We start from the raw sequence: 13,408 nt of genomic DNA, 5'->3' as shown, positions 1-13,408 counted from the left end.
AAAGCCCCACATACGTAGAGGGGTATGCTGGTGATGTGCGACGGGTTGCTGTTTCTTAAAGCTGGTGGTCCACTGGGGGCTCCACACTACGGTGCTACAGTTGGTGCACAGGCAATTGGGGGCCAGCCATTTCAGAGTTGCAAAGACTTTGGATAAGCTGTGTGAATGCTTTTACTGAGCCGGGTACAGGCAGGATGTGGATCTGTTGGTGCTCTGCTGTAAGGCTAGTGTGTCTCAGCAGTGATGGTCCACATCTCTAGGGTGTCAATGTGCTATACATGGTGGGGGCCCCCAGTATGGGTCTATCGCCCAGGCTGGGAAACCATTGGAAGAGGCCGGAAGGGGTGCTCAACCATCTCTCGGTATATTGCGTGCGGTTGCCGGAGCAGAACACCGTTGTGCTACACTGGGACTGACTTGCACAGTGTCACCACTGACCCAGTGAGGCTGAATGATAGAAATGCCACTCCAGATGACCTGCATTTTGCTTCACACAAACTGGGGCTCCAGAAACCCCAGCGCCCCAGGCGGCAGTGTGGACCCCCACTGGGATTTAGGACTCTGTTATGAACTCCGGCATTGTTGATGATAGCTGACTGTTCAGATGGGGCAGTGTGACATTCTGGGATGGAGGTGTGTGCATGTCATCGACAAATCACCCCTGCGTTTCTAATGACCAGCACCGTTTATTGTTCTCGTATTAAAATGTTCTTGTTGGATTATGACTGGAAGGTACATTTTATACAGTTATTCACTTAGAAGCATAGATATAGAAAGCCTACAGCACAATACAGGCTTTTCGGCCCACAAAAATGTCCTTACCTTAGAAATTACCTAGGCTTATCTACAACCCTCTATTTTTCTGAGCTCCATGTACATATCCAGGAGATTCTTAAAAGAGCCTATCATATCTGCCTCCATTGCTGTCAGCCCATTCCATGCATTCACTTTGAATAAAAAACTTACCCCTGACATCTCCTCTGTACCTACCTCTATCAGGTCACCTCTCATCCTCCGTCACTACAAGGAGAAAAGGGCTGAGTTCATGCAACCTATTCACATAAGGCATAAAGAATTGCTTATGAAACTTACCCCTGACATCTCATAAGGCATGCTCCCCAGTCCAGGCAACATCCTTGTAAATCTGTTCTGCACTCTTTCTGAGGAGATTGTGTACTTGTGTATTTGTGCATCACTCTAACTGTAACTGGGGTGTGCGATGGTCACCTCTCCCGTCTGTATGAGATTGAGTGGGTTCCCTCTCCGGCCATGGTGCCCGGCCTGTTTTGTGTTTATCACAATAAAACAGTTGTTGAGTTTAATGAGCTTCCTCATCTATCATTATGGAACAAATTCTTACCACAATATGATGAAATTCACCGAGAAATCTGAGAAGGAGAAGCAAAAGTCAGGTGTATCACTATCACAGTGGAGGAAAGGCAATGAAAGAGGCATGTGAGAGGAGTTGGCCTGAATTGATTGGAAAAGAACACTGGCAGGGATGACAGCAGAGCAACAATGGCTGGGTTTTCTCAAAGCAATTCAGAAGGTGAAGGATATATACATCCCAAACAGGAAGAAGTATTGTAAAGGAAAGATGACACAACCGTGTCAAACAAGAGAAGTCAGAGCAAACATAAAAGCCAAACAAAGGGTACATAACAGAGGAAAAATTAATGGGAAGTTAGCGGATTGGGAAGGTTTCAAAAACCATCAGAAGGCAACTGAAAACGTTATTAAGCATGTAAAGAGGAATAAGAAAGTTAGCTAGAGAATAGGTCTCTATTCATTGGAGCGTAGAAGGTTGAGGGGAGATTTGATCGAGGTATTTAAAATTTTGAGAGGGATAGATAGAGTTGATGTGAATAGGCTATTTCCATTGAGAGTAGGGGAGATTCAAATGAGAGGACATGATTTGAGAGTTAGGGGGCAAAAGATTAAGGGAAACATGAGGGGGTATTTCTTTACTCAGAGAGTGACAGCTGTGTGGAATGAACTTCCTGTAGAAGTAGTAGAGGCCAGTTCAATTGTGTCACTTAAGGTAAAATTGGATCGGTATATGGACAGGAAAGGAGTGGAGAGTTATGGGCTGAGTGCGGGTAGGTGGGACTAGGTGAAATTAAGAGTTCTGCACGGAGGAGGAGGGCCGAGATGGCCTGTTTCCATGCTGTGATTGTTATATGATTATATGGTTAATAATATTAAAGAGGATACCAAAAATTTCTTCAGATACATGAATTGTAAAAGAGAGGTGAGAGTTGAATTGGCCTGCTGGAAAATGATGCTGGAGAGGTAGCAATGGGGAACAAGGGATTGGCTGAAGAACTGAATAATTATTTTGCTTCAATGCTAGTAGAAAGCACTAGCAGTGAGATGGAAGTTCCAGGTGTCAGGGGTCATGAAATCTGTGAAATTACCATTACTAGAGAGAAGGTTTTCAGAAAAATAAAATGCCTGAAGGTAGATAAGTCACCTGGACCAGATGTCATACACTACTGATTACTGAAAGAGGTGGCTGAAGAGATTGCGAAGGCAGTAGTAATGATATTTCAAGAATCACTAGATTCTGGAATGGTTCCGGAAGACTGGAAAATTGCAACTGTTACTGCACTCTTCAAGAAGGGAGAGAGGCAGAAGAAAGGAAACTATTGGCCAGTTAGTCTGATGTCAATAGTTGGGAAGGTGTGTCGAGTCGATTATTAAGGATGAGGTCTCAGAGTTCTTTGAGGCACATGATCAAATAGGCCTTAAGTGGCATGATTTCCTCAAGTGAAAATCTTGATTGACAAATATGCTGAAATTCTTTGAAGTAATAGCAAGCAGAACAGATAAAGGAGAAGTGGTTAATGTTTGTACTTGGAATTTCAGAAGGTTTTTGACAAGGTGGCACAAATGAGGCTAGTTAACAAGCTATGAAGTTTTTCAGGGAAGATTCTAGCCTGGATAGAGCATTGTCTGATTGGCCGGAAGGAAATAACAGAAATAAAGGGAGCCTTTTCTGGTTGGCTGCTTGAGAGTAGTGGTGTTGTCTAAGGTATGTGTTGGGACTGATTCTTTTTACATTATATGTCAATGATTTGGATGATGGAATTTATTGTTTTGTTGCCAAGTTTGCAGACCTTACAAAGATAGGTGGAGGGGCAGGTAGTTTTGAGGGAGTAGAGAGGATACAGAAGGACTTGGATAGATTAGGAGAATGGACAAAGAAGTGGCACATGGAATACAGCGTTGGGAAGTGTATGGTCCTGCACTTTAGCAGAAGAAATGAAAGGAGAGTCTATTTTCTAAATGGAGAGAAAATACAAAAGAACTGAGGTGCTAAGGGAATTGGACGTTCTTGTGCTGGATTCCCTAAAGGTTAGTTTGCAGTTAAGTCTGTGGAGAGGAAGGCAAATGCAATGTTATTCATTTCAAGAGGATTAGTATATAAAAGCAAGGAAGTAATGTTGAGACTTAATAAAACACAACTGAGGCCTCACTTACAGTATTGCAAACAGTTTTGGGTCATTTATCTTAGAAGAGATGTGCTGAAACGGGAGAGAGTTCAGAGGAGGTTCACAAAAATGATTCCAGGATTGAATAGCTTATCATATGAAGAGCGTTAGATGACTCTGAGTCTGTTTTAACATGAACTCAGAAAAACAGGCAGTGATCTAATTGAAAAACATTTCATGGTTAAAACCCTTGATGGAGTGGATGTGGAGAGGATATTTCCTTAGCTGGGAGGGTCTAAGGCTAGAGGACACAGCCTCAGAATAGGAGGGCATCCACTCAGAAGGGAGATGAGGAGGAATTTCGTCAGGCAGACAGTGGTGATCCTGCAGAAATCTTTGCCACAGGTAACTATGGAGGCCAAATCTTTATGTATATTTAAGGTAGAAGTTGATAGATGTTTGATTGGTCAGGGCGTGAAGGGATATGGGGAAAAGCCAGGATATTGGGGCTGAGAGGAAATTAGATCATCACTGATGAAATGACAGAGCAGATGTGATGGGCCAAATGGCCTCATTTTGCTCCTATATCTTATTAGACAAGCTAATCAGAAGCAAAAATAAATAGCTCAAAGTGACATGAAGCAGGGGGATTAATCTGAAATGTACACCACTCTGTCTCCGCAGATCCCACATGGCTCCCAAAGCTCCTACAGAAGTTTTGTTTTTGGCTTGATTGAAAATGTTAGCCATGGTGAATTAGGTGTTGAGCTCTTGTGGAAAGGGTTCATGGTGAAAACTTAATGGTGGAAAGGGAAGGAGCACTTGTTGAATATTGTGATTCTGAGTAGAAAGTTGCTCTCTGGGCTTCATGTCTGTGGGCTCCTCGATGTTTACTCCACTTTGCACTGAATTGAGGCTGAAGCTACGGTCTGATCCGACTGCTCTGGGCTTTGAGTCTGATGACTCATTTTCATTCTAAATGCTATTTGCTTATTTTTATTGTTTGCATGATTTGTTTATTTTCTCTCTGCACATTGGGTGTTGATTTTTATTTATAAATTATTTTGGGTTTCTTTGTTTTGTGGCTGCCTGTATGGAGACGAATCTCAAGGTTGCCTAATGTATAAATACTTTGAACATAAATGTATATTGAACTTTCAACTTTTAAACTTAATGGAATAATGGAACAGACTCAATGGGAAAGATGGCCTAATTCTTCTATGTCTTTTTGTTTTATGGTCTTCATTCCCTCTCTGAAGGCCGTGACCACTCTTTGAAGTAACTTTTAGAGCTCACCTCTTCTAAATTCTTTTCCATCCATTGCTGCATTTCAAGAGCTCTGACGTGATTTCATTTTGCTTTAGTTAGATGTGAGGGGAAAACCTATTGAATGGTATTACCCATTCACAATGGGTAAAAGCCACATCAGATCTGTTCCTGAACAAAATCAACTCCATTTTGACAGGAAGTGGTCTGTGTAAGTAGACAACCACTGTAGTTTCTATTTCTCATAGAATCATAGGACATAGTAAACACACAGGTCTCTCAGTCTGAGAGAGCTTCAGTACAAGGGATAACAATTCTCACAGGTCATACATATTGGAGACGTAGTGCAGAATCAGAATCAGAATCAGGTTTAGTATCACTGGCATACTACATGTTCTGAAATTATCTGTATCGGCACCATCTTGAAGTTTAACTAACCATTGTTAATTGTTCAACTGCACAGCCTGCTGAGATCCCCAGCATTTTGTGTGTGTTGTTTCATTGTATTTCACATTGTATAGAAATGGATAAATGATAAAATAATTCAGTACAGAGAGCTTTTGTTACTTTGGGTTTGTTACATTTGTTTTAGAGGAAAACAGTACAGCATATTAGTCATGAATGTATATCTACTTAAATTCTGTACTTTATGAGTGCTGACTCTGTTGTGTCAGTCACTGCTGTCATCTGTGTAATGTTCACCCTCAGCAAAAGATGTGGTTAGAACTTCTGTATTTATTTAACTTACCGAACAGAATATAGAGAAGTACTAACAGATGCTATATATAAACAAATTGTTCCATCCTCTTCCTGCATTGCCCCATCACTTTTTGGAAAACTTCTCAATATGCTGATGAGGACAAGTGCAGAAATGCAAAATATCTTCAGATAAGCACTTTTGTTTCAGCAAGATCACTGAACAACAGCAAAAATATCATGAAGAAAAGACCTTTTGACCTATGTGTTTAAAATTAATCCCAATCCTGTGCACAGCTGTAAGTACACCTATGGAATCATAAAATGTTTTCCAGTCGGTTGTTGGGAAGTTATCCAAGAACGGAGGCTTTAGAAGGTATTGGTCAGACTGCACTTGGAATATGTTGAACAGTTTAGGAATCCCTGTCTACGAAAGGATATGCTGTATCTGGAGAGGGTCCAGAGGAGATTCAAGGGAATGGTCCAAGGAATGAAAAAGGTTAATGCATGAGGAACGTTTGATGACTCTGGGCCTGTACTGCTGAAGTTTAGAAGAATGAGGGGGAAATTTCATTGAAAACTCTCGAATAGTGAAAGATCTGGTGGGAGTGTATGTGGAGATGATGTTTCCTGTCATGGGGGAGTCTCGGATGAGAGAGCACAATGGCATCCCATTTGAACAGAGATGAGAAGGAATTCTTTATTCAGAGTGTGGTGAAACTATGGAATTCATTGAAAAAGAATGCTGTGGAGGCTACATCATTGCGAATATTTAAAGTGGATGTTTGTGGTTTTTGATTGGAAAGGGTGTCAAAAGTTATGGAGAGAATGGGGCTGAGATGGATAATAAATCGGCTATTATAGAATGGTGGCACAGATTGATGGGCTGAACGGCCTAATTATGTTCCTGGAATACCATCCAATGCATCTCATATGTTAACCCTTTCATTCTGGGGAACACAGGCAGTGGTACCTGGTGGACTGAAGGGCCTGTTTCTGTGCTGGAAGTTACACGTTCAAACAGCTTCTGTAGTTCCATTGCAGTATTTTCCGTACGGGATTGGGCCGGACGGAAAGCTTGGCTGTTGGGTGTGGGTGGTCAGCGGGTGCTGATTGTGGGGGCCCATAGTGGCTTGATTGGGATGGAGGGAGAGAGTGAGAGAGAGAGTGAGAGATAGCCACAGACAGAGCAACAGATAGAGACAGACAGAGAGACACAAAGAAAGAGGCATATTGTGGAGGGAGCAACTGATCCCTGAGGTGAGGTGGGACTGTGCTGGCCTACTCCCAGAGGACTGAGCTGAGTCTGCTGAGCTCTGACAACCAATTTCCTTTTAATAGATATTCAGGTATTTAGACCAGGAGTGACATTTTTATCTCACTGATCCGTTGTTGGATTATTAGTTTATGTCCGAACGCAAACCTCTGACAGGCTGACATTTCATCCAGTTCAGAGGCAGGAGAATGTGCTGAGCCTCCCACTGGAAATCGGTGTCCAGTCAGTGGGTCAGAAAGCATGAATAGGGTATCCCGACCCCTCCCCACTCACCACAGGCCTCTGCAGTGCTGAGCAGCTTCAGGATATTCCGACTGCCCAGAGACTTCCCAGAGAAAACATGGATCAGACATTTCAATGGAGACGTAATGTCAATCAATGGGAAACCTACCATCAGACACTATTAGATACACATCAAAGACTGGATTATTCCCAGATGTTGTAATTCCACATCTGTAATATCCTGTATCATTAGAGACAAGATTCTCCACAGTAACAGTAAATATTCCCTGGGATGTATTATCTCTGATTGTCATTCTTCCATACTGCGCAATTGTCCCATTTGTATTCACTGACAATATGCATTGGCGACCCCACATGCGGCACAAATATTTTGAGTCGGAACAGTACACTGGTGCATAGTGACAATCGATTGTGATCGCTTTTCCCACAACTCCTCTTTCTTTATCTTCTGCCCATAAAGCACCTGAAACTGGAGAAAATGGACAGGTAAAGCCAAATTTCATCAAGCAGATTCAAGATTGTTTAATGTCATTTCCACTACACAAATATAAGGGAGAAAAAATTCATAGTTACTCTGGATTTGATGCAGCACAGAAAAAAGACAAACCATCAAGAATGGAATAATGATAAAAAAGTTGTTTTATTTAAAGCTGTTGCTGTGTTCTAAGGAATCTGCTACACTGTCAACTGGAATAATTAAATTCTACATAGACTGAGAATACAGCAGCATCATCCCTCATCTCGTGCTCACAGCTTTTCACTAGTAGTGATTTTTATTTGATTGGGGTCATCATTGTCACTGCGCACTAATGTCTCCGTGTGTTATTATACCACTCAATCCCAATCTCCTGATTTCTGCCCAGAATCTTTGATGCATTTACTAAAGAAGCAACTTTTGAGCTCCATTTTAAATATACCCAATGAATTCACCTTTAAAGCCATCTATGGTAATTAATTACATAGATTCAATACCCTCTGGCTAAATAAATTCCTCCTCACCTCCCTTCAAATGTATGGTGTCTGAATATTCTACATGTGGAATGTGTTGAGGTTGCCTGGGAGGCCTCATTTCCTCTCGTAGTCCAACAACATACAGGGTGGTTTAATTGGTCTTTGTAGATTGTCCTCTGATTAGGATATGGCTAATCGGGTTTGTCGAGGGTTGCTGGGCTGGTGTGGCTTGATGGCCTGAAGAGCCTACGCTACTATCTATCAATAAATAAATAACGCCCTTGCACACAGAGGCTGGTTTTTCAGGCAAGATTTCCCCATATGGAAACCACATTTTATTATATGCCTCCATGTATCCCAAATTTTGTTCTTAATAATGGACTCCAACATTTTCTCAACCACTGAAATCATGCTAACTCTTCTATAATTTCCTTTCTTAAAGAGTTGAGTGACATTTTGAATTTTTCAGTCCTCTGGAACGTTCCAGAGTCTAGCTAATCTTGAAAGATCACCACTAATGCCTGGACAATTTCGTTAGCTACCTCTTTCAGAACCTTGGGGTGTAGTCCATCTGGTCCAGGTTAGTTATCCACCTTCAGATCCCTCAGCTTCCCAGGCACCTTCTCCTTAGTAATAACAACCACACTTACCCCTGCCCCCTGACATTGCGAATTTCTGTCATTCCCACCAATATTTGAGATATTTTATGCCCTTCCTTTTCTTTTTATGACAGTTTCACTGTCACATGACTCAACACACACTCCAGCCTTTTTCAAAGCAGAAGCCTGAAGGATGAGTGGAATGCTCTGAATTTGTCCAAGGGGAAAGTCCTCATGTTTGAGATGCTTCCACATCTTCCTGGAGGAAGTGAGACTGAACTGATCACTGAACTTTATTTCTACCCCATGGAGGCTGCAATGTGTAGCTCCTACAAATCAAAGATATTCCTTACCCTCACTAGAAGTATAAGAGCAGCAGTAACAGAGAAACAAAAATAAATATTTAAATGTGTGCTCCCTTGAAATTAGAACTTACTGATGCCATTGATTTCTGTCACATAACTGCAGATCTCTCCGTTGTTGAAGACTGTCACTTCAACTATTCCACTGGATCTTGCTCCAAGCTGATTCAAGGCCAATATTGATGGTGCTGGCGGGTGAAGGATTGACAATGTAGTGCCAGTTCATTTGTATCTGAAATGCTTTGATTCCCAGATGAGGTTTGTTCATACCAGCTGTACTGAATGGGAAGGGATCCCTGGAAGGACTCACAGGAAACTGGCACTGAGCCCCCGAGACATGAGACATTTGCTGGTGACAGATATCGAAGCACAGGGACAGACACGGGTTCTGTGGGAAAGAATTAAACATTCAGACACTGAATGAACATCTGAAAATCAAACACTCTTCTGCACTTTATTACATACACCTGTTCACCTGCTCGTTAAAACAAATAACTAATTAGTCAATCATGTAGCAGCAACATAACCCGTAAAAGCATGTAGACATAGTCAAGAGGTTCAGTTGTTGTTTAGGCCAAACATCAGAAAGAGGAAGAAATGTGATCTAAGTGACTTTGACCATGAAAGAATTTTAGGGGCCACACGGGGTAGTGTCAGTATCTCAGAAATACTGATATCCTGGGATTTTCACACACAACAGTCTCCAGAATTTACAGAAAATGGTGCGAACAGCATAAAAAATGCCCAGTGAGCAGCAATTCTGTGAACAAAAAGCATTGTTAATGAGAGAGGTGAGAGGCGAATGGCCTGACTGCTTCAAACTGACAGAAAGGTGACGAGAAATCAAATAACCATGTGTTACGGCAGTGCTGTGTGGAAGAGCATCTTGAAATGGATGGTCCACAAAAACAGAAAACCACGAGCGTACACTCAGTGGCCACTTTATTATGTCCAGGAGGTGTCTAATAATGTGGCCCCTATGGTTGAAAGGCAGCAACTTGTGAGATATCTGTCACATGTTTGGTGGCTTTCAGGAGATAAAGAAATGGTGATTGGGTCTAGTGACCTGCCGTTTAGAGGGATATTTTGCTTTATGGAAGGCATAATGTTAATCCCTGAGAAACCTACCATCAGATACTTGGAAATGTATGTTAAATATTGGATCATAACCCAGTGTTGTAATTCCACAGCTGTACCATCCTGTATCTCCAGAGTGAAGATCCTCCATAGTAACAGTAAATATTCCCCGTTCCGGGTAATCTGTGATTGACACTCGTCCACTCTGTCCATGTTGATCATTTGTTTCCACTAAAACTGTACATTGGTCAGTCCATCCACGGCACCAATACTTTGCACGTGAAAGGTACTTTGCTTCATAGTGACAATCGATTGTGATCGCTCTTCCTACGAGTCCTGTTACATTTCTCTTCGCCCACAGTGCACCTGAAACTGAGGGAGGAATCATTGAAATTGCAGAAACAAATGTGAGTTTTCATTCTGACACAATTGAAGACCCTGTATGGGTCACACCTGTAATGTGAACAAGTCATGTCTCCTTTGGTTCCTTAAGGTTGTTATAGCTAGGAGAGGGGGGCTGTGGAGATTAGATCATATCACTGATTAAGTGCTGTGTGTCTCAGTGGTGTGTGTCTCAAATAGACTGACAACCCAGTACAACTCCTGGCCTTCACATATGGCTTTGCGATTAAGCCCAGTGGAACTTTCTACTGACAGGAGAGGTGACAGAGGCAAAATCCAGAGCTGGAGTCCCTACGGCAGTCCAAAGTGGCTTTCAAGGCTGAGTATCAAGAACTATGCCGTGCATATTTGTAAATAGGATTGTAAAATGTTTTCCATTTGGTTGTTGAGAAACTATCCAACTGAGGCTTTATAAGCTATTGGTCAGATCACATTTGGAACATGGTGACCAGTTTTGGAGCTCCTATTGCTGAAAGGATGTGCTGTATTTGGAGAGGGCCCAGAGGAGGTTCATGAGAATGACCCCAGGAATGAATGGGTGAATGTTTGGGGCATTTGATGGCTCTGGGCCTGTACTCACTGGAGTTTTAGAAGAACATTGGGAAGCTGGTATTTCTCATTGAATCCTCTTGAATACTGGAAGACCTAGAACCTGAACGGAGTGTATGTGGAGAGGATTTTTCCTATAGTGGGGGAGTATCAGACCAGAGGGTACAGCCTCAGAATACAGAGATGAGGATGGATTTTTTCAGCCAGATAGTGGAGAGTCTGTAGAATTCACTGCTGCCAGATGGCTGTGGAGACCAAGTCATTGAAAATATTTAAAGCGAGTATTGATAGGTTCTTGATTAGTAAGAGTGTTGTAGGTTACAGGGAGAATGGGGATAATAAATCAGAGATCTGGCAATGGGGGCAGGAAGCAGAACCAACTTCCAATTGCCATCAAGTTCACTTGATCTTTTTCCAAAACCTCCCTCCCCTTTCTCGATCTCTCTGTCTCCATCTCTCCAGGAGCTGTTTGAAAATGTAATAATCAGCACTGCACAATAATAGAGTTAGGGATCACTCCAAAAGCCTCCACAATTTCTTCAGCTACCTCATTCAGAACCCTGGGGTGTTATCCATCTGGTCCCAGTAACTGGTGCTGTTTCACAATGTCCACTCTCCTATTTACATTTCCAGCTTTCTTCTGCACTCAGACTTGATGCAGGGTCTCGACCATGTTAGACCAAAGGAAATGGCCAGAGGTTATGACCAAAGGGAAAATGACTGGAGTAGCTTCACACTTTACTGCAAGACTGTTTATCAAGTGTGTCAAAACCTTAGCAAAAATAGTGAAAATGAAAGTAAAAAGACATCTAGCAGACAGCACAATAATAACTCCTTACTTTTCCCAATTTGAACTTCAGGCAGCCCCAATCTCTCTCCTATCCAAGAGTGATGAGCCCCGGTTATTAGGCACAAGGACATATCATCTTTAATTACCCACAAAGGTAACTTCAGACTACACATGAATTAATGCGCTTCCCTGGGACAACATCAGTGGTGTGGAGAGGGGAGACTTGCAGAATGGGCAACTGCAGGTCTTCCATACAACCTTGCCGAGGCCTCAGTCATCATCGAAAATCGACGGACAGCCGAAGAAAGAGAGTGTTACAATCATATTATGAAATAAATTGAAGGATCTACCTTAAATACTACATACAAACAACCTATACACATTTACACATCCCCATTACTAAAGAAATAAAAAAATTCTCTGTGCATGGTGGGAAGGCGCCATAAACCAAACCAAGTGTATCAGCCCAGTTTAGGACCCATTATGAGAATACACTGGAGAAGACACTGAAGTCCGTACACTCAGCCCAACAACAGCAATGTTTGGGTGTGTGTGAATGTGCAAGTGTAAGTTTACAGAGTGCTCTCCATAACAGACCTAAGCCATGGACAATCCTTCCCACTAACAGATACGGCGTGTCCTGCTGAGTTCCTTCCAGTGTTTTCTCTAAAATTCAGATTCCTGCATCTTTAGTGTCCGTATGTATTCAACACTGTTCCAGAAATTGTGCACAGACCACACACAAACACCAATTATGAAAATGTCAATGTTGGTTGTCACAAACAAGAGACAATCTACAGATGCTGGAAATCCAAGCAACACACATAAAATATTGGAGGAACTCTGCAGTCCAGACAGCATGGATGGAAAAGAATACAGTTGACATTTCGGGCCGAGACCCTTCAGTAGGACTGGAGATAAGAGATGAGGGGTCAGAGTAAATGTGTGGGGAAAGGTGACGGAGAAACACAAGGTGAAAGGTGGAATCGGGAGCGGGGAGGGGTAAAGTAAAGAGCTGGGAAGTTGATTGGTGAGAGGTATACAGGGCTGAAGAAGGGGAATCTTATGGGAGAGGACGGAAGGCCATGGAAGAAAGAAAAAGAAAGGAAGAGCGCCAAAGGGAGGTGATGGGCCGACAAGGAGATAAGGTGAGAGAGGGAAATGGGGCATGGGGGCAAAGGGCATTATTGGAGGTTCGAAAAATCAATGTTCATGTCATCAGGTTGGAGGCTACCCAGCCTAAGTGTGGCCAGATTGCAACAGTGAAGGAGGCCATGGATAGACATATTGGAATGGGAATGGCAAGTGGAATTAAGATGGGTGGCCACTGGGAGATCCCCCTTCTTCTGGTGGATAGACTGTAGGTGCTCAGCTAAACGGTCTCCAAATCTATGTCAGGATTGTTGGTTGTCACTCACCAGGTAGGAAACAATTAGAAGAATTGTGATCCATGTTGTTTTATTCACAGAGAATTAGAGTTTGATACGTGACAATACAAAAATCAACACAACCCACTTATCCTATTGAAAGAAATTTGCTTAAATTGAAAAGTCAATTTTATCTGTTTAAAATAGAAGGATCATCTACATTAGGTCCATATAAATTTTTCTATTACAAATTGTTCCTTTAACAATTAAAAATCTACCATTAATATCTGACACAATGTCTTCTTGGATGAATAAAATATTAGATTTAATAAAAATAGATATTCCCTTTGTTTTATTTTGACAAGTAGCGTTAAATTGAAAGCCCCTCCCCATTTA

At 42.1% G+C, this 13,408-nt stretch overlaps 1 protein-coding gene across 1 annotated transcript in view; it reads right to left on the bottom strand.

Annotated features, from left to right (window-relative positions):
- LOC132380901 (uncharacterized) overlaps positions 1–13,114 on the bottom strand; it is a gene marked incomplete at its 5' end in the record, with an annotated part of 146,857 nt that extends 133,743 nt beyond the window's left edge. The window contains 4 exon segments of the mRNA XM_059949819.1: positions 8,902–9,003; positions 9,006–9,215; positions 9,956–10,276; positions 13,060–13,114. Of these exon segments, the coding sequence (XP_059805802.1) occupies positions 8,902–9,003; positions 9,006–9,215; positions 9,956–10,276; positions 13,060–13,114 (688 nt within the window).
- Between the last annotated feature and the right edge of the window lie 294 nt (positions 13,115–13,408).

Source organism: Hypanus sabinus, chromosome 25, assembly GCF_030144855.1.
Source record: "Hypanus sabinus isolate sHypSab1 chromosome 25, sHypSab1.hap1, whole genome shotgun sequence".
Classification (NCBI taxonomy): domain Eukaryota; kingdom Metazoa; phylum Chordata; class Chondrichthyes; order Myliobatiformes; family Dasyatidae; genus Hypanus; species Hypanus sabinus.
The sequence above is the reverse complement of the archived record's forward strand: the minus strand, read 5'-3'. Positions and strand labels throughout refer to the sequence as shown.